General features: G+C 46.3%; 3 protein-coding genes across 3 annotated transcripts in view; 2 read left to right on the top strand and 1 right to left on the bottom strand.

Moving 5' to 3' along the window:
• Positions 1 to 884, top strand: part of Mgat4a (alpha-1,3-mannosyl-glycoprotein 4-beta-N-acetylglucosaminyltransferase A) — a 77,966-nt gene extending 77,082 nt beyond the window's left edge. Inside the window, exon 16 of the mRNA XM_051204566.1 lies at positions 8 to 884. Within this exon, the coding sequence (XP_051060523.1) occupies positions 8 to 34 (27 nt within the window). The 3' untranslated portion in view covers positions 35 to 884. The remainder of the gene's footprint in view (positions 1 to 7) is intronic.
• Positions 885 to 5,200: 4,316 nt separating this feature from the next.
• On the bottom strand, positions 5,201 to 13,311 carry Unc50 (unc-50 inner nuclear membrane RNA binding protein). The gene is made up of 6 exons (XM_051204569.1): positions 13,224 to 13,311; positions 11,953 to 12,236; positions 10,857 to 10,977; positions 6,991 to 7,130; positions 6,813 to 6,914; positions 5,201 to 5,529 (listed from the first exon to the last, which is right to left on the bottom strand). The coding sequence occupies exons 2-6, from the start codon at positions 12,230 to 12,232 to the stop codon at positions 5,393 to 5,395; spliced, it is 780 nt and encodes a 259-aa protein (XP_051060526.1). The 5' UTR covers positions 12,233 to 12,236; positions 13,224 to 13,311; the 3' UTR covers positions 5,201 to 5,392.
• Positions 13,312 to 13,417: 106 nt separating this feature from the next.
• On the top strand, positions 13,418 to 21,755 carry LOC127236763 (cytochrome c oxidase assembly factor 5). Its single transcript, XM_051204573.1, has 3 exons — positions 13,418 to 13,592; positions 14,344 to 14,427; positions 18,355 to 21,755. The coding sequence occupies exons 1-3, from the start codon at positions 13,494 to 13,496 to the stop codon at positions 18,394 to 18,396; spliced, it is 225 nt and encodes a 74-aa protein (XP_051060530.1). The 5' UTR covers positions 13,418 to 13,493; the 3' UTR covers positions 18,397 to 21,755.
• Positions 21,756 to 23,286: the final 1,531 nt, after the last annotated feature.

The following is a 23,286-nucleotide window of genomic DNA, read 5'->3' as shown; positions in this document are numbered from 1 at the left end:
ATTTCAGATTCATATAAAAAAAGTCACCAATTGATCTTCTAAGAAAACAACACCACATCCTTTCTTCCTGTGACTCTATCAATTAAAGCTAGTTAGCACGTCCCTTTCTGTCTGGACTTGAACACTACCTCTGTGACGCCTACTGTAGATAAGATGATTGTCCTTCCCACTCAGACAGGGACTCTTCCCATGGATGACTGCATTCATTTGAAACTAAGCTGTCCTCCAATTTGAACTTGACACAAACGTTTTACAATTCTGACAGCCTGTTAATACAACTGGAACTATTTTGGTATTATACTAATACATAAGAGTTGTACATATTGTTACATTCCTTAAAATTTGAGAAAAGCTAATGTTAAATACATTTTGTGAAGGGGGTACTTTTGAAGTTCACTTATTTTACTATTATAGACCCTCTTTTATAGATGATCAGGGATTATATAGACATATATATAAATATATAAATACACATACAGATGTTATGGAGTTAATTTATTAGAAACACTGAAGAAGTGCATATTTTTGTGCAGTAAATTTTGAATCAATACCTTTTTTTGAAGAAGGGGTTCCCTGGCTTTTTTAAGTTCTTTCTATATTTTTCTTTGGAGATGCAGACATTACAGATCAATGCCATTTTTTTCCCAGTGCACTGCCATTCCAGATTGGTTCTAGATGGGTTTCTTAACTTGAAGTACTTTTATAATCACAGCAATTCTGAACAAAATATTTTCAGAGGCTTTTGTCATTCTTTAAAGCCAAGATTTCTGAAGGCCAGTGTCCTCTTGAGGGTTATTTTCCTGTACTGTGTATGGTGTGTAGCCACAGAAAACCAGTGTTGTCTTCAGTGTCCAGGTGGGAGGCCCCCATCTGAGTCTCCACCCTGAGTCCTTGAGGTCCCCTCCCTTGTGAATCTGTCTTTAATCAGGACTTAGGCACACTATCTCTGTTCTCACCGGTCCTTTTATTCCCGTGTTAGGTTTTGAAGTTAGACATTATTTTCTAGGTAATGCTGTTGTACGGATCATAATGGCTATGATTTTAAAGGCAAACCTGTAATGAACTGGGTAGTAAATGCTGTCCACAGCGTATTTCTGCTTCCTCGTCTTGCAGTCCCATGCAGCACTGTTTGCACAACAGTTAGGAAGGGCGAGCAGCAGCTGCCTGTCCCCTCTGGCTATCTGGGGGCTGCAGATGTGGTAGAGACCTGGAGCTTTGTTGGCCCTGTGCATGAGACACACAGCACTGTAACAGGCATTTTGCCATTCCATGCTCTGACTGGGAGAAATGATGAACACTGCTGTGCTGTCTGTTAAAGCTCAGTTGAAGTTTCTCTCATTTCCTTCAACTTTCTTCTATTTTCTTCTCCGATTTCCTAAGACACAAGGCACACGAGGAATCCCTTTGGATTCTAAAATCTGAGCACTGTCTTCACACCCTAAATTATTGCTGATACAGCAGGGGCCATGCAGATGGGGTGGGCTCTGCTTTCTCGGTGGCTGTGACTTGGGGGAGGCTACTGCAGCACCTGCCGCCATTTGAATGGCCCCTGCATGGGTCTCTTTCGTCCTCTCAAACCCCACTCATGGCTCTTGCATTTTAGCCACGTGTTGTCCTTCATTCAGGGAATCTCTTGACATCTGGGTGAGTCATTCCTCTCCTAGGTGTTTGCCTAACAGCCTTGCCATGCATGGGCACACACTGTCTAGTTTTCATTTGGTGTGTTGACACATCCCATGCTCTGGAGGCCAGCTCCCCGCCTGTCTTCCACCACAGCAGGTGCTCATCTGACCGCCAGTGTTAGCGGCTCCCTTCTTTGTCCCCAGCGCAGCACTAGACAATCAAGCTTTCCCTGAGCAAGTAGTTGTTGTGGGGTCTTGGAGGTTGGTAAGTGCGAGGCCAGAGGAGGGCTGGCTAGGGTGCCTAGAACCTCAGAGGTCGTGAACAAGTGCCAAATGCAGGCCTAGTTATCTCAGTCAAACAGGCGGAGGCTGGCATCTGCTGTGTATTTCAGCCACAGCACACAGCAGGTGCTCCGAGGAGAGTTGAGCTCTGTGCCCATGTGGGGCCAGGAGCCACGGCATTGGAGCTGAGAAATACAGGACATCATGGTGGGAGGTTCTGCCAGCCCATATGGAACATTCTAGAAGGAAGGAGTAAGGAGTAATGCATCCTGCTGCCATGATTGAAAGCGGACCTGTGGACTCATCCTAGTGCAGGCAAAGGGTATTTCAGTGAGAAGGCAAGGTTGCCTGGCGCTATGTGAGTGCCCTCATTCTTCCCAGCATGCTTTATCAGTGTCCTCAAAAAGTACGTTTGACTAAAAAGTGTGAGGAGAGTAAAGCAGATGGGTAACGGAGCTTGTAGGTGAGATGTGTATGCCCATCCGTTAGGGTGTGTTTGAACAAAGGTTCTTTGTGGTTTCTTTGAAATCGCTGGTTTCACATAGCTGTCAGGAGAGTGGTTGACGAGAGTCCTTTCTAGTCTTTCTGAAGTCCACTGCTGAGTCCCAGGTAATAGTGGCCATGTGTGGGATGCAGGGCTCTAAGAATGGCCTCTCCCACAGCCTTGATGATACCATCCCTTCTCAGTGTGGAAGAGCTGTGACCACGAACCAGGGTCGTGTTTTGTGACTTAGCAAAGAGACATCATGTGCGTGCAGGTGACGCGTGCAGCCCTGTGAGCCAGGCGCAGGGAGACACGGAGGTCAAAAGCTCGGGACACCATCGCTGGCTCAGGTGGGAGAGGCCCGCCTTGACGGCCGGCTGAGGAAGGAGGAGCTGCAGTCCTTTTGCTGCTGGGCAGCTTCGCCCCTAGACTTGGAGATGGGCGTCTTCAGACGGCAGGACAACCTGCAAGCACCTGTACCGCAGCTTTCTAAGTGGGGCCATGCCCAGAGAGCTTGGGTGAGCCTGCTGGATTTGCAGTGTGTGTAAGACACACAGTCCGCCTGCAGTAGAGAGCTTGGGTGAGCCTGCTGGATTTGCAGTGTGTGTAAGACACACAGTCCGCCTGCAGTAGAGAGCTTGGGTGAGCCTGCTGGATTTGCAGTGTGTGTAAGACACACAGTCCGCCTGCAGTAGGTTACTTTTTTAAAGACAAGGTCTCACTTTGTACCCCAAGCTAGCCTTGAACTTCTGTCCTCCCAGTTCTGCCTCTCAAGTGCTGATTGACACTCATTCCTAGCGAGTCCCGTGTCTGTGCCAGAGACCCTCATCTCCACTACAAGTGAGATTTGTATTTGTGCTTTGTAAAACAGCTGCCAGGGTGAGACTGTAGGGGTGAGGGTGTGGGGCATCTTTTCTCCTACAGAAGTGAAATTACAATGACTTACCGAAGAGCAGGAAAACTCCTGCCTTAAGTGGATCACGCACGGCGATGTTGCCTGCAGACGGCAGGCTCGGGAACCACACAGTCCTGTTCCTAAAACATTCTTGGATTGTGCCATTCATTGCTATCCTGGGCTACAGGCTGAACATACTTGCTATAGAGCTTAGGCTGTAAGAGTAATCTTTTTAAAGACCACTTAGTCAATAGCTAGCTTGCACAACACGAACCAAGGTTTTACGTTTAGATGCTTTTCACAATACCTCCGATTCCAAGCTGTTAATTTCTAACGAAGTTTATTTTTGTTTTGGCTCATTCATTTGTGCTTGCCTGCTTACTTCTTTACCTTCCATAGCCTTGAAGAAAAACAGAACTGAAGGGAAAGAATTTAGAGGTTAAACCCTGTCAGGTGACATGGCCTGTGCTGTCATCATCTTCATTCGGTAAGGGATCCCAAGTCCCAGCTCAACCCTTTTCTACAAAAGGGCATTCCCAAGCTATGTGGCAACATTTATAGCTTGTAAAATCTAAACTTTGATAGTTATAAGGATTTAAATGATTAACAGATATGCTATGCTCCATTTAATAATGCATGTGAACATACAATGCTAAAAAGATGACCAGTCTTTTAAGTAAAAACAAAAAAGCAAACCAAGGATTTTGATACCTAATGCCCCTGTACCATCACTAGCTAAATGAAGCCTTGTTTCGATTCTGAAATGCTCCCTTCCCCAAGCTTTGAACTACCTAAAAAGGCTCCTGTGTGAACAAGCAAGAGCACACTCCAGGCAGCATGTGACCCTGTGTGTGTGTGTGTGTGTACAGTGTCAGGAACCTGAGTTGGAGGGAGGGCGGGGGAGGGAAAGCCTGTGTGCAGGGAGCTGCTCCCAGGGGGAGAGAGTGTGCTCTCAACAGGCTGGTTCAGCTGCTTCAGCATGGGGACTATAAGCACTGGTGGATGCTAAGGAGGCTGCTTCCTGCAGCTGCTCCTAGTACAGCTGAACTGCTCCAGCTTGGTGTAAAGCTCCCTGGAAACAGTGCCCGAGCCATAAAGGGCTGCTGGGACAGTACTGACCGAGTGCTGCCAGCAGATTCTGCTCAGTGTAGAGTCCACTCAGCCTTACAGTTGTTCCCCGACGGAGTGAAAAACTTCCTGCAAAAAGGGCTGTCTTTGCCCTGGGGGCGGTTCCCAGCGCAGCCCAGAATCTGCCCGGTTGTAGGAGGTTTTCCTTTCCTCCTCCTCAAATGTATTACTGTACATACTTTGCTCACACTTTTCATGGGTTGAACAGTTCATAGCTGCAGTAATATCTAAGGTACCTGTTGGATTTTTAAAGGCAGATTATTTATTTTCAAGTTTGCTGCTACAATTGAAACCTGATAATGTCCTGTTGACTGTGCCTTTCATAACTGTCTCTGCTATAACTGTCCATGTGTATTTGAAATAAACAAATTTAAACCAAGATTCCTTCTAATAAAAATGTCTCAATGGTCAGAATGAATGACAGAATTTTTTTAAAGTGCTACACTATGGTGTTTACTTACTGTTTAATTAGTTGCTGGTTCCTCTTGAATCTTTAAAAGGGAAACATGACATCCTGGTAAGACAGTGGCTGTGAGCTATACAGGATTCACTGCCATATATACACACAGGCAGTTCTGAAATGAGAGTAGCCCTTCTTGGGGACTGTGCTTGTATTTCAATGCTGTTCACACGGTAGGCTGGGTAGGTCTGCACATCTTGCCAACAAGACAGTGTGAGACATCTACCCCTTACTGTGCCCTTGATTTTTCTATCTTGAGACATCTACCCCTTACTGTGCCTTTGATTTTTCTATCTATCTTAGGGTTAAATAATTAAACAATTCCATGCTTTCGTTTAAAAATATCTATTAGAAATGTACATTTGGTTGGTTTTAAGGAATGGTCTAGATAAGTGTTAGTATCACCTCAAATTTGTAAACTTTACATCTTTAAGATATGTACAAAGATAATTTACAGACTTTACAAGAGCATGTCCCTTCCCCAGTACCAGACAGTTCAGCCACAATGCTGCCGTCACTTGTCACTTCACTCTGTACTTGTAGAAGGAGCACAGCATGTGGGTGAAGTTCCAGCCCAGTGCCAGCGACAGGCCATACAGCACAGCGAGAGGTGCAAACGGGTAGAGTAGGGTCACTGTGTTTTTCAAAAACGGCAGTGCTGGAAAAGAAGCAAGGGCATGACTGACAGATGAACGTGGCCCACACGTGGCAGAGCAGCAGCACACTGCCAGGACCATGATGCTGCTCGCACCACTACAGACATCTCACGTAGGGCCGAGGAGAAACTGAGGAGAGGGACAGACGCAACTACCAGTGCTCTTAATCTTCTAAAGCCGCAGCCCATGTTGTGGAGTTCTCCAACCTTAAAATTACTGCACTGCTGCTTCATAACTATTGCTTCTGTTACGAGTATAAATACCTCATGAGACCCATGAGAACTGCTGACCTAGACAGCCGCCTCTGTGAGTGAGCATGCAAGGCAAAGGAACTCATTCCTGCACTTTCACACACACAGCACATTGCATTGGAGTAATGTAAAAACAACATACCTCAAATTGAGGTGTAATCAATAACAAACTTTGAGGAAGAACTAAGGGGCTACACTGTAAACACTAAGTTTACAGGTTGTATGTCTATATATCTGTATTCTGCCTGCAGGCCAGAAGAGGGCACCACCTCTCACTATATGGATGGTTGTGAGCCACAACGTGGTTGCTGGGAACTGAGCTCAGACTGAGTACAGTCTGTGACAGACAGACAGGGACTAAGAACCAGTGCTTCAGTGCTGTGGGTCACAACCTTTTCAAGACAGTGTGAAAATCACTGGAAACCCTAACCAAGCCATCCCTGGGAAACTGGTTATGGGCCGAGGGACAGGTGGAGGTCCCAGTCACCCAATGAAGAGCTGGAACCAGCCACACTGTGAATGCTTCTGTGAGATCAAGTTTTAGATCTGGACTTTAGCATTGGGGACTTGGGGAGTGGAACATAGGATCTTGCACATCCTAGGCAGGTTCTCTACTGAGCTACACTCACTCCCAGCCTAAGAGTAGTCTGCATTCACATTAGAGAAACTAACTGAGAAGATTTAGCAGTAAGTTTGCAAATGTGGTCTGGGATCAGCAGACCCCAGGATCGTCCACAGAGCGGTTTGTAACCATGAGCCCATGCCATTTCCTCGCTAGCCCATGGTTAATAAAAACAGTCAGGGACTTCCTCCTATAACTTGGAAATGAGTTAGCATGGCTCTTTTAAAGTTATAACAAACGTCACATGCTACTCTACTTGTGGACAGTGGGTAAGCTAAAAGGTGAGTACAGTTGTGAAATTATGAAGGTCACATGGAGTGAACCATACATAGTGTCTGTCACTGCCCTGTAAATCCACTGCTAATGCCTACAACCTTCCCTGTTACATTCGTAAACCACCGAACTTACTTACCACTGTATCCCAGGAAGGTTACATAGATGTAATAGCCAACAGCAATCAACCACAAGGTATTTCCAACTAAATATCCAATAAATGTGTCTGTGAGGATGACATCTGCCAGAAAACAAATGCATGTAAGTGAGTCTCTTCACACAAGAACTTTGAGAGCATCTGAAAAACAAGTACTTACGGTTGATGAAGAAGAGCTGGATAAAATGCAGAATGACTAGAAGCGGGTAAAATGCATTCAGATGCACGTCAAAAGCGTATCCCCATTCCACATCGTAGTCTCTGCTCTGCCGTTTCACTAGGTACTTGTTGGAGATGAACCTGAGGAGCAAAATGAGAACTTCTTCCACCGTGCACTGGCTCTCAGAACCGCCTGGGTGCCACGGTAGTGACCAAAGTTCTCGAGACGGACCGATGACAGTCCAGGGTCTGCCTTCCCTGGCGTGGGAGACGCCTGGCACAGCACTATGGAGAACAGGGGCAGAGCTGAAGTGCTGTTTTAAATCTCAGCCTGGCTGATGATGTGTGCAGTCTGCATGTGCCTCTAAGAAGGAAGGGGTAGAGCACGGATAGATGCTGATCAGGACAGAAGGGATAGATGCCTTTTCCTCGCTAGCCCGTGGTTAATAAAAACAGTCAGGGACTTCCTCCTATAACTTGGAAATGAGTTAGCATGGCTAACTCAGGGATAGATGCTGATCAAAGGAAACACAGGGCCTGCGGCTACTTTACTCATGGCAGAAGCGGCCAGGGTCAAGATGCAAAGTATGTCCGAAAAATTTTGATAGGGTCTCCTTGGTGGCCAATCTGACTGCAGACTCCACAGACAAGAGGACTGTAGCCTGTCACTAGAGTCCCCTAACTAACAGTGGAGGGGCTGAGGTGTACAACACTAGTTGAAGGTGAAGCCAGAAAGTCACAACAGTCTTGTCCTGAGCAAGATAGCATTGCCATCGGCCAAGGACAGGTTGGTGGTACCCAAAGTGGTTCTGAGAATGAAGGAGAGGGCAAGTCTTGGGATTGGGATTAGCTATGACAAATGTGCTAATTACTAACAAGGATTAAGTTGTATAAAAAGCCTGTAGTTGAAAGGAAAGGTCTAAGGAGGTGTGTGGATGGTATTGAAAGCCATGGGCGTAAATGACATCACAAAATCATGACAGCATCTAAACAACCAACTAAGCAAAAAACCCAGTAAGTACTCAGGGCCAAGACTGTCACATCTGCCTTTATCATTCAAGTGGGGGAAACAGGAGGAAATGGGGGAAGGGGCTGGCTAGTGCCGCACCCAGACAGAACAGCATATGCATGCGTCCCTCAGTGTTCTACAACTTGGCTTAGCAGAAAACTATCATGTCCAGATCCTCAATGAAAAGGGCCATTTGTTCTATAAACACCTGGAAATGTCCTTTCTCATGTTAATGGATTTTAAATACCATTTATTATGTTTATTTATGGGGTGCCACAGCATAAAGTCTGAGAACAACTTTGTGGAGTAAGTTTTAACATGTGGACCCTGAGGGTTAAACTGGACGAGTGCTTTTCACGGCTGAGCACAGGTCGCTGTGTTTTGGTTCACTTGAATGTCTTATGTACTGCATACAGACACAGAGTCTGGTTGTGGTGGTGCACGCCTGGAACTCCAGCATGCAGGTGGTGACAGATGGCAGAACAATTTTTAGTTTAAAGCCAGCCTGGGCTACGTGGTAAGTTCTAGGCTAGTCTGGACTACAGTGTGAGGCCCTAACTTAAGTAGCACAACAAGACAACACACTAAATCAAGAATGCATGGCAGAAATATGATAGTGTGAACTTATCAGTCAGAACAACGGTGCTTCACGTGGACAAGCTAACTCACCAAACACTGTTTTAGCGAAGGGTATGTGCCGTTCAATTTTACAACATCAATGAAACAAGCCAGGGAAGGGAAGATAAAATGACAACAAAGTCCTGACCTCAGAGTAATAGGAAATGGAATCATGGCCACCAGATGCTAAGAAAGAAGGGCTGGGCTGTTGTATCAAAGCAGAAGCAGGAGTCTGAATGCTCAAAGCACAGTGGCACTAGACATTTTATAAGAGCTATAGCTTCAAGGTTCCCAACACCAATAAGCTGTAAATGTTTGGGATGAAAACTCTCATTAACCTGATTTGATCATTACTCATTACATACGTAAATCAAATTATCACATGGAACTTCACAAATAATAACATTTAAAACTAATCATGAATGATAAAGGAATTGTGGGTAGTATATAGCTCACTCCCAGAAATTCTCCATAATCACCAGCCTCCTGCTGCGCCTCTGCGCATCTCTTAAAGGCACAACACAGAACTTCCTAGACAAGTTCCCTCCTAGAGAACTTCCAGACAACTAACTGGCTACTCTCTCCCACCTCCAAGATGGCCAGACTGCTGCTGTAGGTTTGCAGTCTTCTGCTGCCATCTCCATTAACATCCCACCAGCTCCCCGACTCAGCATGGCCAACACAGGTCGCTTCACTAACGTTAGCACAGTCTCCTAAGCCTAACTCCCTAGCCAGGTCACGCCACCCGGGAAGCTGTGAACTCTCTCCTCATGCTCCTCTCTCCTGAGTCCCTGTGACTGAACCCGGCCTCCCTCCTCCATTCTTGGCCTCCCAGCTGTTTCTCTTCTCTCTTCCAACCCACACTTGCAGACACGAACCCCATTTTCTTTCTAAATTCCATCAAGGCTGCTTTCTAAGTCTCATTAGTTCATAGCCACGATGTCCCCTGTCCCCAGACCCGCCGTGCCTGCACAGAACTGTGGCTCTGCACCCGCACACCCTGGAACCAGGAGCCCAGCGTCTCACCGCCCCTAAAACAGCCTTGTGTTGGTTGCTAGGGCACTTTCGCGATGGGTGTTGGAGGGGGGGGTCATTGTTTCTACTTGCAGCCCCTCACAAGTTCATGACACTCGTGCTGTCACAAGCAGCAGAGTGAGTCCTGTCTACTTGATCAAACATGGGACACACAAGCCAAAGGTAGCCATCTCCAGGGTGCCTTGGTTTTTGTGGCCATCCAAATCACTACACCCACAGGGTTGCACTTGCAACAAACTGATCTGGAAGCTTTACATATTTCCCCCCCTAAGTTGCTCGACAACAAGTATCTGATTTATATGAGTAATATTAATCTTGGGTCAGGTTTTAGAAATTTAGATTAATGATACATAATAGCATTCTACCCAGTACCCATAAAGCCAACAGTTACAAAGGAAAATAAAAGGTTGACCTCAGAGGTTACAGCCTTGGCATTTTGTTTAAAACAGTCACGGCTACCATATACCTGCAGTCATCTAGGTACCAAGGGCCTACCACCCCACTGGCCCTTAAAGCATCTAGTGAAACAATTAACTCCAACTTACAAAGGGTACTGAGGAATGGCTGACAGCACTGTGGACCTCCATCTGAGAGTAAAACTGGTCCATCAAGTTTCTCTGCTTCCTCCTCAGTTTTCACCCTCCCCATAGCCCACCCATCGCATCCACTAGCCTGTGCCCAGGAAGCCGCCACACAGGAGCACTGTCTGTGAGGGGTGGGAAGCTGAACACCAAACTACTGACGCTCAATCAGGCCCAGACAGACAGAAGCAGGCTGAGGGCCTTTCAAGACCCCTGGATGTGCATGTTAGCAGCAGGAAGGAGCCACATTAAAACCAAAACCCCTTTCACACACAAATGACTTAATGTCAAAGAGTCAAAGGAAAAGTCCCAAGGATAACTAACCCCCTAGCTGTGAATGCCTGCAACCCTGCACTCCTGCAGCTGGAGGAGGTCTCCACTGACAAGGACAGATTACAGCAGACAACTGCAGAGACCATAACTGTCTAAAAAGTCGGGACTTAACAGGAGGCAGGCATTCTTGGATTTGCTAGAGTGACAATAAGCACCCATTAAAGTATTTTCTGATCTAGGACAGACATAGGAGGCTAAGTTACAATAATCTTGGTAGTCAATCTGACCACTTCAGTTACGCTATTGGTAAACAGGCCAACAGTATATAAAAAACCACATTATGGTACTTACCACATTAATGTTGATATCAGAAGGCCAACACCTACACAATCTATGAATACAACCCACAGGAGCAGCTTTATTGTCTCAAAAAATCCCATGTCCAGCACAAAGCCAAATCCTATGGTGGATACTGAAATAAAGAGTTACAAGATTCAGCACTAGGCTCTTGGGTACAAGATATAATAACCCCTGGCGTCTATGTGCCCAAAGTGTCATGGTGGTATATGGACAATGTAATAAAACCCTCAAGACGTGTTCTATGCAGCTGATACAGAAATGAATGCTGCCTTTGAGTGCAGGTAAAGGGACTGGATTCCTGGGCTCATTCACCATGGCACACCGGTATTCAGAAAACACCTGTGCAGAAGTCACTGGACTCATTTTTAAATCCAGTTAAATGTGAAAAGCCTTAAAGTTGACTGGGATGCTTCCTTGATATAAGGAGAACTTGAAGGTAGTTTTTCAATTCAATTCAGTACTTCCAGTACCTTACTCTGAAAGCAGGGGTGTAGCTCTGTGTAGAGCACTTGCCTGGCATGATGAAGCCCCTGGTTTCTATCCCTAGCCTTACCAACATCCTGCCTCTCCCCTGCCAACCAAACAAAACCACCACTACAACACCCCAGCCTCGCAGATCTGCCCCATCTATGAAGTGTGGTTTCCCATCCGAACATCCCTTTGCACACATTTTGGTATAGGTTCACATTAGCTCTTTTTCTTTAAGCCAGTGAGTGTGGTGCGTATGTCTGCAATGCTAGCACTCAAGAGGCTGAGTTAAGAGGATCTTGAGTTCAAGGCCAGGCTGGCCTACACATCTAGAACCTGTCTCAAAAAGAAGGAAACAACAACTATGGAGTAAATCCTGCCCCCTACTTTTCAGTGTCCCAATACAGTAGTTAACTCTGGCGTGTGCGTCACAGCCTGCAGCAGGAAAAACACCACTTTCTTTCCTGCCAGATTTTTAAGGTTTGGGGGGAGGGCAGCTTCAAATACCCCCAGATTCTAACCCATAATACATTATCACAAGAGATAACCCAAATAAGTCTCCTCTCAATACCCATTTGTTCACCAACTATATATACTGCGTGTAAGCTAACACACTTACCACAGAGCCAGACACTTAAGAGGACCAGGAAAGCAGGGTCATCCCTAGCCCACTGGTCCTTTGTTTGCTTCCGGTAATGAAAGTTTCTATAAACCCTCTGTGGGGAAGTGAACAGGTACAGCATCTGCCACGCGGCAAACTCGAAGTCCATCTGCCGAAACCGAAAAAGCCTTCTGAGGTACTTGTAGCGCTTTGCTCCAGCCGTGTGTCTCGCTGCATCCCTGGAGTTCAATACTCCGTTCCCCTGCATCGAAGAACTCACTGAAGTACTTGGTAGCATCTTCCTGGATGGAATAAAAACGCTTCTCTTAGATGTAATCCGTAAGAACTGTCTGGCTACTAGCGCTCCTCCTGAGGGCTGTGACATTTTCTCCTGCCACCTCCGGGAAGGGTTAGGGGCCAGAAGCAATAGAATTGGTTCTGGGGCTTCTCTGGGGCCTGGCAGGTGTTAACAGCACTTCCATCGCACGCGCGCAGTACCACGCTCCTCTCCATCACCTGAAACCCCTTGTCTCGAGTCCACCGGTTTCTAGCCTTCACTTTAATCAAGCCTTTGGCAGCTGTATTAGCTAACACATCCATAGTGAAGGGCCAGGAAAAAGCAGCACAGGCATATGAAATGCCCTCCTCGTGGCCAGGGAACAAAGACTGGAAATCTGACTCAAAATCCCACGTTTTTTTTTTTTTTTATGGCCAACATTCAAAGCAAAACAACAACAACAAAATACTTCGTTTAAGCGGAAAGCGACGATAGTGAAAAGGTAAATCGGCGACAGCCAGCAAACTCCTGGTTATTCAAAATACAACATTAAAAAAAAAAAAAAAAGACGCAAATTCCAACCCTTGGTGGGTTTGCTCCCAGAATAGCTGGGTAGGGTGAGTAACAGCGCGGAGGGTCCACGCCAACTAGTCCGAAGCTGAATGAAGGCTGCTCGGCGCCCCACCCTCCGCCCAGCCCGGCTTTCCACAGGTGCCGGCAGCCCCGGGCGCCGCGCCCCGGCTGTCCATTACCCGAGCCTGCGGGCCGCGGTCAACTCAGCAGACAGGCGGCCCAGTGGCGTTCGGGTGGGGAGCGGACGGGCGGAGCGTGTGTGTCTGCCGTGCAATCCCCCAGACCCGCTCGGGTGACAACCGACTCTCTTTCCGCGATTCCAGCGCAAGCCGGCGCCTCCGGCGTTGCCCACGGCGGGCCTCGGGCTCGAGCCCGGCCGCTGCCCGTGGACACGGCCGCCAGCCCGCGCGGCACCCTGCTCACAGCGCGCAGAACTCACCTGAAGGCCCGGGGAGCCCCGGCCTGGGCCCAGGACTGCTGCCACCTCCGCCCGGCCGCCCAGCGCCGCCGCCGCCGCCGCGCCGCGCCGACTTCCCTTACCGCTACGTAGCCGGCACTCGCGGCGCCTCGCGTTGACGTCACGGCCCGACTTCCGGCACGCACGCGCACACGCCGCCGCCCCGGCCGTCTCTTCCGCTGACCCCGTCGGTGGGCGTGGCCCGCCCGCGTCCGCGCGGCCTCCGGTGCGGCGGGCGCGGCGGGCGCAGCCATGCCCCGGTATTACGAGGACAAGCTGGAGGGCGGCGCGTGCGCGGGCGTCAAGGAGGACCTGGGCGCCTGCCTGCTGCGGTCGGCCTGTGTGCTCCAGGTAGCGCGCCCCGGGAAGGAGCTGCGGGGACCCTGCCGGCCTGCCGGCCTGCCGGGCGCTCTCGTCCGGGGTGGAGGCCGCAGCCATTGCTCCCGATCGCGGGCAGATCTCTGCAGCGCTCAGCCCCAGGTCTCTCTGGTGGTTAATGGGAGATAACTAACGCACCGCCCAGTCTCGGGGGCTTGTAAATACTAAGCCATCTCGGTTCTGGAAGTCATGGCCGAGTGCTGGCCTGCTGCTCAGTTTTGGGCACTCGCCACCAGACTCCCACTGCCATGTGGCGGTGCATAATCGCCTTCATAACTCCATTTCCTGGGCATCTGGTACCCTCGTCTTACCTCCATGTCTGCATGTAGGCAAACACACACACACGGAATATAATTTAAAAACCGAGATGCAGAGCAACTATTTAATCTTTACATTTTTTTCCTCGTTTTTTTTTTTTTTTTTGAGACAGTGTTTCCCTTTGTAATTTTGGAGCCTGTCCTGGAAGTAGCTCTGTAGACCAGGCTGGTCTCGAACCCACAAAGATCCGCCTGCTTCTGCCTCCCAAGTGCTGGGATGAAAAGCGTGCGCCACCAACGCCTAGCTACATTTGTTTTTCTTTAGTTGCCGAAATTATTAAAAAGGAATTAAGAAACTTTCTTAACTTTTTTTTTTTTCTTTAAAGAAGTCCTTTTAGAAGAATAGTTGTCTTGTGCTTTGTGGGCAGTTTCCAAGGCATTCATTCATGTTGGTTTGTGTGTCACAGGAAGGAAAGTCCCCACGGCAGTGTTTGAAGGAAGGACACTGCAGAGCTCTACAGTATTCGTTTTTTGAGTGTAAAAGATCAATGGTAAGTCATTAGCCATGTTGAGAAGCTTTTGCTAACTACGTATAGAATTAAATAACTTGGTTGCGGTGACATGATTGGGAGGTGGCGTTTGGACTCCAGGGGTAAGTGTGAGCCAGCATTCACAGAAGCTTCTAACTCGCTCGTCCTCCAGGATACCGCCACGGCTTTCTGAAAATGTGGGGCTGGTCCCAGCAAATGTCAGTGGTGTCAATGGGGGGGGGGTCTGACAGTGAGGAGCATGGACTCCGCCCCTGCGGCAGTTACACACAAGCCTTGGGGCTGAGGACTGTTTGTACTTCTGCCTGCCGTGAGCAGGAGGAAGCCACAGTGTTTGGAGTGGCAGGAGGGCCCCAGCTGACATCACTGGTCCCCGGGACTCTGCTAACATCCCTGTACTTGAACAATCTACAGAGATCTTTAGGATGGAAACAGGGTTTCTGTGGAAAAAGTATGGAGTCAGAAATGTGAGCTTCCCTTGTAGGGAGGCACATGCATGGGCTTGAGCCTGACTTCGCTGGCTTTGAGACCACACTGAGAGTTCTTCCCCTCTGTTGATAAGGAAGTGGAGGGCAAATATCAGCACACAGAGACCTCAGCCCGTGGAGGGCAGGAGGGAAGTTTCCCTCAGGTGACAGGGCTCCATCATTCTCCTGCATTTATTACAGGCCTCCCCGTCTGGTTCTCCTGCCAGCTGTGTGAGATGCAGGCCTTTAGGCTTGTGAGGAATTTGAAAGTCTGTTTCAGTCATTGGGAAGGCAAAATGACTAGTAAAGGAGACAATAGGCCCTGCTGTGTCATTACATCAGACGGCAGCAGACTCCTGAGAGTCCACCTAAAGTCCGCCTTCCTTACCCTCCCCTCCCCTTTCCCCCTCTCTCCTCTGCTCTTCCCCCTCCCTCCCCTCTCCTCCCCTCTCTTCCCTTCCTTTCCCTTTCCTTTCTTTCCTCCTCTTTTTTTGAGACAAGGTCTCACTAGGTAACTCTGCCTAGCCTGAAACTCACAGAAATCCACCTGCCTCTGCCTGTCAAATCCTGAGATTAAAAGTGTGTGCTGCCACACCTGGCAATGGTAGCCTGGACTGGCTTGCGATCCTCCTGCCTCTACCTCTTAAGCAAATCCTATGGGCATGGATTAATCCTTCTTAAAAAATATTTTTTTTCACCATTTATCTGCCTTCTGCGTAATTTTTTTAAATAAAAAAGACTCTCATATAATATATCCTGATTACAGCCCCCCTCCCCTCCCAATCCACTCCCTTTCTGTCTCTCATTAGAAAAAAACAAGCTTCTAAGAGGTAACAACCAAACATGACAAAATATAAGATGAAACAAAAACTTACACATGGAAGATGCTCATGGGAACTCACCAGAAAAGGGTCTCAAGAGCAAGCAAGAGAGTAAGCGGAACAAAATCACTAAGTCAATAGCTATAACATATTCACCGAGGACCTGGTACAGCCTGTGTAGGTAGGCTCTGTGCTTCATGCCTCAGCCTCAGCGAGCTCATACATACCTTGTTTAGTTGACTCTGAGGGTCCTGGTCTGCTGTCCTCCATGCCCTCTGACTTTTCTCATCTCTCCTCTTCTGCTGGATTCCCTGGGCTCCGAGGGGAGGGATTTGATGGAGACCTGCAATTTAGACTGTCTCTGTACTTGTTCCCCTCTGCTGCCGGGGGAAGCCCCTCTGATGACTGATGAGGGGCTTACTTACCTATGAATAAAGCAGAGTATCGTTAGGAGGCATTTCTTCTTGTTTGCTTTTACCACAGTCTTTGGGCTATCTGGTCTCTGGTACTTGGTTTCCCAAGCAGTGTCCTGTATGGGTTCCTTTTTGTGCAGTGGGTCTTAAGTCAAATGAGACATCTGTCTATTGGCTACTCCCACAAGCTCTGTGCCACCATTGCCCTAGCCTGTTTTGTAGGCAGGACAGACTGTAGGTTGAAGGTTTTGTGGCTGGGTTGGTGGCCACATTTCTCTATTGGTGTCTGCAGGGTATCCTCCTGCACCAAGACAGTAAAATGTAGGGGTGGAGACTTCATGTAGGCACAGTTAGGCGTCTCCATGTTCAGTGGGTTGTGTGAATGTTGTCCTTGGCATTGGGGCCCCCCGTCAGTTTGTGGAGAGCAGCCCTACATCTTGCCATCGGTGTGGGTGGTTTGGGGATTTCTATGGGACTTCCTTGACCAACAACTCAACTGCATACAACCTAGACTGGAAGCGTTGCCTGAGTACAAGGAATGGCACGCTGAGCCCTCATTAGGATCTCCTTTATAGATTCCAGCGCTCTCCCCACACTCCCTCCCCTCCACACCTAATCCTACCCTACCCCACTGTGTCCCAGTCCACCTATAAAATCTGTTCTACCCCTCTTCTTTACGTACCTCTCTGGGTCTGTAGGTTGTAGCATGGTTATCATTTACGTATGACTAATGTCCACAAGAAAGTGCATACATATTTGTCTTTGTGGGTCTAGGTTACCTAACTCTATTTTTTCCTAGTGTCATCATTTGCCTGCGAATTTTATGATTTTTTTTTTTTTTTTTTTAACAGATACTCCTTTATCCATTCTCCTATCTAGGCATCTAGGTTAGGACATTCTTTTGTTATCTTCTGTTTGGACATCTTTCTTTGGACATGGTTGTTTCCAGTTTCTGGCTATTAGGAACAAAGCCACAGTGAACATGGTTGAGCAAGTGTCCCCCATGGTAGGATGGAGCATCCTTTGGGTGTGTGACCAAGGGTGGTACAATCCCCTTCTTTCCGAGGACTCACCATACTGTTTTCCACAGTAGCTGTAGAGTTTGCACTCCCACAGCAGGGGAGGGGTGTTCCCTTGCTCCACATCCTCTCCAGCATGAGCTTCTTAATGTATTCTTGGATTCTGTTTGCAAGTATTTTATTATTTCTGCATCTTTGTTTGTAAGGGAAATTGGTCTGTAATTCTTTGTTGTGTCTTTATATGGTCTGGGTATAAGGACAACTGTGGCCTCATAAAGTGACCTGGACAATGTTCCTTCTGTCTCTATTTTGTGGGATAATTTGAAGGTGTTAATTCTTTGAAAGTCTGGTAGGATTCTGTGCTAAAACCATCCGGCGCTGGGCTTTTTTTGGTGGGGGAGTGTTGGGGGACTTGTAATAATTGCTCATATTGCCCTGGGGGTTGTATGCCAAGAAAGTTACCCATTTCTTTTAGATTTTTCAATTTTTGTTTTCAATTTTGTGGAGTACAAGTTCTTAAAGTATGTCTTTATGATTCTCTGGATCTCCTTAGTGTCAATTGTTATGTGTAAGGTCTTGAGTTCATTGCATAGTACAGAAAAATGTGTAACTTATATATTATATATTTTAAAAAAGCTCACTGCTTTGAGATTCTGCCTTACACTGACTTTAGACCCTTAAGCCTCCATTGAGAGGCTTAAGTCAAAGAACCTGGGGTCAGCCTAGGAGGAAGGAACTCGAGGATTTTTAATACCATGATCCAGTGTCATTGTTTCTAGTTGCTATTTAAAAATTTCAAGTATATTTGAGTTTACAGAAGTAGGGTTGGTAGAACATTCATTGAGCATACTTAAACAAAAAGGTCAATGTGTTTTCAGTGTTACAGAAGCAAGTCTTCATTGGCCCTTAGGAAGAGTTGTGGTTTCTTTTGTTTGTAATGCCCCATTCATTATTTTTCTTCCTGGCTGTGCACTTTGTTCTTTTGTTAGTACAAGGTCTCATTGGGTAGTCCCAGCCTTGTGCTTTCCGTTTTTCTGCCGTGGCCACCTGAACGCTGGCTGTAGGCGTTAACTCCATGCTCAGCCAAGGTTTTTATTGTTCTGAAAGCTAGTTTGCTTCTTTTATAAAGTTACTGGCGTCCCTTACCAGAAGTGTGTTTGATTAAATCATTATTCCAGATGTGACTGAATGTATGTATGCTTGTTTTCAGTTGGATACCAGATCAAGATTCAGAGGAAGAAAAGGATATTGATAACATTAAATTGGAAGCAAGAAAATCACCCCAGATCGTCTCTGGTCCTTAGCAGGAAAGAGCCAACATAGGAACAGTAGCTGCTGTGTCTGCTTGACGTCTGGACCGGGACTTCCCTCCAGAGAACATTAGAGAAAATGGTTAAGTGCTGTTTCTGAATGATTCTGTCATGTGAAGTCGTTTATAGAAGAGACATTTGATTGAACAAATATGGGCTAAGAATTTGATGTGTTTTGGGAATTGCCTAATGGCAAGATTATGTTCAAGGATGACTCTTCAATCAGACTACACAATGTGAGCATCCAGGCGGTCATGTGACTGGCACACGTAGTACCGTAGACCCCGTTCGTTGCAGGCTTCTTCCAACTCTTGTTTCTTGGTTTCAATTTAATCCAGTCAGTCCTCTCCTCGTAATGGGATAATACCAACCTAAGCCCACATCCTCAAGATCTGTGTGGCCCCAAAAGGAGAGTGAGGGCCCACAAATCACACCCCACTGAAGCACTCTGGCCTCTTTTGGGTCGAGCTCCTATTCTAGCCTTTGTGGTCTTGCCTAGATTGTGATTTCCGGTCCTGTGCCTACTCCACTCACAATCTCATTGGATGGTTACGGGCCTCATCCCTAAATACTGGGATCTGTACCAAATGGAGACAACAGATAGCAAATATCAAAGACATGAAGTGGCTGGAGAGTTCAGAGTCATGGTACTTTATTTTGGTCACTTAACACAGTAGAGAGCCTTCAGGAAACTGAATTTCCAGTTTGGTTTTTGGGATTAAGCAGTGGGAAGTTGTAGTAGCTTGTTTACCACTGTGTAGTTCACTGGGCTAAAGCAGTCAGCCATTGTGTAGCTCACTTGCTGTTTTCAAAGTTCTGATGCTGGGTGGATTCCCCAGGCTATCACCGAGGTCTGCCCTATATACCGCCCTCCACGGGACTGGGAAACAGCTCACCCTTTAGTCCTGCTGTCTATGTACCAAACTTGGTGTATGTCAGCGGTGTAGAGGGTCATGCCTTCTACATGCTGGGCAAGGCGACCACTGAGCTACACCTCCCACAAGTGCTCCAATTTTCATTGAAAGTAACTCCGATTAGAAACTATGAAATGTTTGTATAAAAAGCCTCTGTTTAGAGATAGCTTTATTTGGAGTAATTCGTATAATACAAAATTGAACCTTTGTTAGTGCTTGCAGCAGTCATTATAATTCCAGAATTTTCATCATTTCTAGAAATTCACACTCATTAGCAGTCTGCCCTCAACTGAAAGTCATCATTGTTTCTATGGGGCTGTCTATTCCATATGTTACATAACTGGAGTTAGAAGCTTCTGTTACCAAGTTTAACAGGTTTATTCATGTAGCATCAATCTGTAATTCAGTAGACATAGCCCATATTTTTAAGGTATTCATCCGCTAATGAGCTCTGAGCTTTTTCTCCTTGAGGGCGTTTAACTAATGCTGTGAACATCCATGAAAAAGTTCATCGTGTTTCATTTAATGCTTGCCTTAGAGTGGAATACAGGTTTGTACATCAGCCTCAATTTTACCATTTTTTGCACAGAGGTTTTATCACCATTTCATACTTTCAAAGCAACTAGGTTCCATAGTTGTTCACATAGTTGACAGACATTCTGCTTGGTGAGAGGCTTCTGATTGGGATCACATTCTCTAATGGCTAAAATCGCTTGCTTTCTTGTGTTCATTGGACATCGGTATGTTGCCTTGGCCAAAAAGCTATTTCAGTCTCCAGTTTGGTTTTCAGTTGGCTTATCTTTTCATTTTCCTGTAAGACTTTTAAAGAAATTATTGTAGATACAAGTTCCCTAAAGATAGCTGGCATTTTTCCCCCTCAACTTTTGGTTTTTCCTTTTCAGGAAATAGTGAAGCACACTATTTTTATGTGTTTTAGAGGCCGGTTCTTAGCCCAGGCTGGCCTGGAACTCACAATGAAATCTTGACTTGGAGCAAGTAGTTTGCTGCTTCACCTCTCAAAGTGCCAAGTTTACCGGTACAAGCCACCATGCTTGGCTTAAAGAACAGTTTTAATTTGGGTAAATTACAATTCTTTTTTTTTTTTTTTTTTCTTTCAGTGTGCTGTAAGAAACCATCTTAAACTTACCAGCCCAAACTTACAGAAACATACTCCTATGTCTTCACTGCAGAGTTTTATAATTTTACCTCCCATCCATAGACCTGGGCTTGCTTTCAAAATAATTTCATATACCTTATTTGTAGCCATATTTCAAGTTATTGGTTAAGTATAAGCAACAGAACTTAGCATCTTAAGTGTTGAATGCACCTAACACTGCAGTCATAGTCTGCAGAAGAATTCTTCACTCACCTCACAAAATGAGCTGTCAGGTCATCCCTCCCTGCTTACCCTTGGCATGCTGTTTGTCTGCCTGCCTGCCTGCCTGCCTGCCTGCCTGTCTGTAGTAATCACTATTCTATTTCTTGTGTCTGAATTTGAGTACCCTAAGTGCCTGGTATGGATGCAATCTTAGTATGTGAGGTTTTTTGAGGGATGGGAGGTTCAGTCATTGTATGTCATGTATTTCCTTCCTTTGTAAGGTCAAGTAGTATTCCTGTGCGTGTGTGTCCCTTACCTTGTTACCTACTTATTCATCAGTGGATACCTCGGATGTTTCCACTGCTGAGCTCCTGACTATTGCTGTGAACATGTATATAAAAGTATCACTGGGACCCTACTTCCAGTTCTAGCGTATACCCAGCAGTGTGTGTCATAGGGCAATTGTTTTCGGTTCGAGGCACTGCCATACTTTTTGTAGCAGCCACACTATTTTATTTCTTGTTAGCAGTACACGAGGGTTATTATAACTGCCCTATAGCCTTGTCAGCTTGTTTCCTAATCTCTTAGTGGCCATTCTAACGGGTGTGGATGTGTCTATCCCAGTGACTCTGTTTGGCATTTTCCTGATTAGTGATGCCACATGCTTTAAATGCTTGTTGGCCTTTAGAGATTGCTTGAAGAAATCTTTTTAGGTCCTTCGCCCATTAATAGTGGGTAGTTGACTCTTGAGTTTTTCGTAGTCATATCCAGAGAAGTATCATACTACCCAGTGGAGCTAATTATAACTTGCCTTGGGAAATTTTAGTTCTAGCTCTTAGCTTTGCTCTTTGATCCATTTTGAATTAATCTTTGACTGTAATGTGAGTTAAGGGTCTGACTTCCCGTTCTCCTCATGTAAATATCTAGTTTTCCGCATTGCCCTGTGGTGGGAAAAAGTTCCACCATGCAGGACACGGCTGTTTCTAAGCCCCAATCTCTTTCCTGGCTTCTGTGTCTTTGCCAATGCCACTCTTTTAATTACTGGAACATAATAAAATCTGAAATCAGAAAATGAGTTCGTCTTTGTTCTTTTTCAAGATTATTATTTTGGGTATATGGAGTCCTTTGAGAGTATATTTCAGGATGGATTTTTTTTCTTCCTCTCAAAAGAATAAAGTGCGGTTGACGTGTGAGTTGGGAATGCATTTAACCTCCTGAACTCCTGAGTGCACGGACATCTACATGATCAACTTCTCCAGTCCACAAGAGAACCTTTTCATTCACTGGCATCTAATCACAGCAGAAATATAAAGTTTCCAGTGTATTAGATTTTCTCGTTTGTGTTTATTCCTAAGCATTTTGTTCTTTGATGCTAGATTTTGTCAGATTTTAACATGTATCGAGGTGAGTGTGCATGAATAACATGCAGAGGTCAGGAGACAGACTGGAACCCAGGCCTTCTTTCACCACTGGGTCCCGAGGAGAATTCAGGTCTTAGTGCTTGATGTCAAGCACATTCACTCACCGAGCCATCTTCCTGGACATGTTCCTAAATTTTTCACTGAGTGTTAGGCTTTAAATACTTTCCATTATTAAATATAACCAGCACAGAGGAAAGGAGGCAGGGTATTTATTGTCATCAAATGACTGTAACTTGACAAGCTGGAGTCATCTGAAAGGGGAGCCTCAGTTGAGAAAATACCTCCATGAGATCCAGCTGCTGTAGGGCATTTCCTTAACTAGTGACCGGTGGGGGCGGGGCCAGCCCACTGTGGGTGGTGCCCTCCCTGGTTCTGTAAGAGAGCAGGACCAGGGAGGCAGGGGAAGCAAGCCAGTGCCTGCATCAGCTCCTGCCTCCAGGTTCCTGCCCTGGCTCCCTTCAGTTGTGGACACTATAGAAGAGTAAGTGAACATCCCTCCACCGCCCCCCCCCCACCAACACACACCTGCTTTTTGGTCATGGTGTTTGGTCACAGCAATACATACATTTTAACTAAGACAGGTGCCCTCTCACTTGCCCCCAAGCAAAACTCACTGTGCTCCTGTTGCGACACTGCTGGCCCTCTGAGCTGGTGAACTGGTCTCCTCCACTGCATCTAGAATAACTAACTGATGGTTAACAGGCAACAATAGTGTACACATAGGAAACTTCAACTAAACACTACAGATCTGCCGTGTGTGTGTGAGCATGTGTGTGTGTGTGTGAGCGTGTGCGTGTGAGCGTGTGAGCATGTGTGAGTGAGCGTGTGTGAGCATGTGTGAGCGTGTGTGTGTGTGTTTTCACAGGTAAGTGCATGCATACATGTAGAGACCAGAGTGAGTGTCCTTTTACCATGTGGATTCCAGGGATCAAACTCAGAGTGGCAGGCTTCATGTCAAGAGCTTTTATTGTTGAGCCATCTTGCCGGCCCCTCATCTATTAAACTTCTAAGTAGCTCCTTTATTGCAGGAATTCCACTTACCCTTATAAGTGCAAAGGCAAGACTGACCAAATACACATGACATAGTCTTTAAAAGAATGTAAAAATGCCGTTCATAAAATGAATACAATATATTCATACATTTAAAAAATTAGAAAAATACTAAATTATATACTATTA

The sequence above is a fragment of the Phodopus roborovskii genome, unplaced genomic scaffold (genome assembly GCF_943737965.1).
Source record: "Phodopus roborovskii unplaced genomic scaffold, PHOROB, whole genome shotgun sequence".
In the NCBI taxonomy this organism is placed as follows: Eukaryota; Metazoa; Chordata; class Mammalia; order Rodentia; family Cricetidae; genus Phodopus; species Phodopus roborovskii.
The sequence above is the reverse complement of the archived record's forward strand: the minus strand, read 5'-3'. Positions and strand labels throughout refer to the sequence as shown.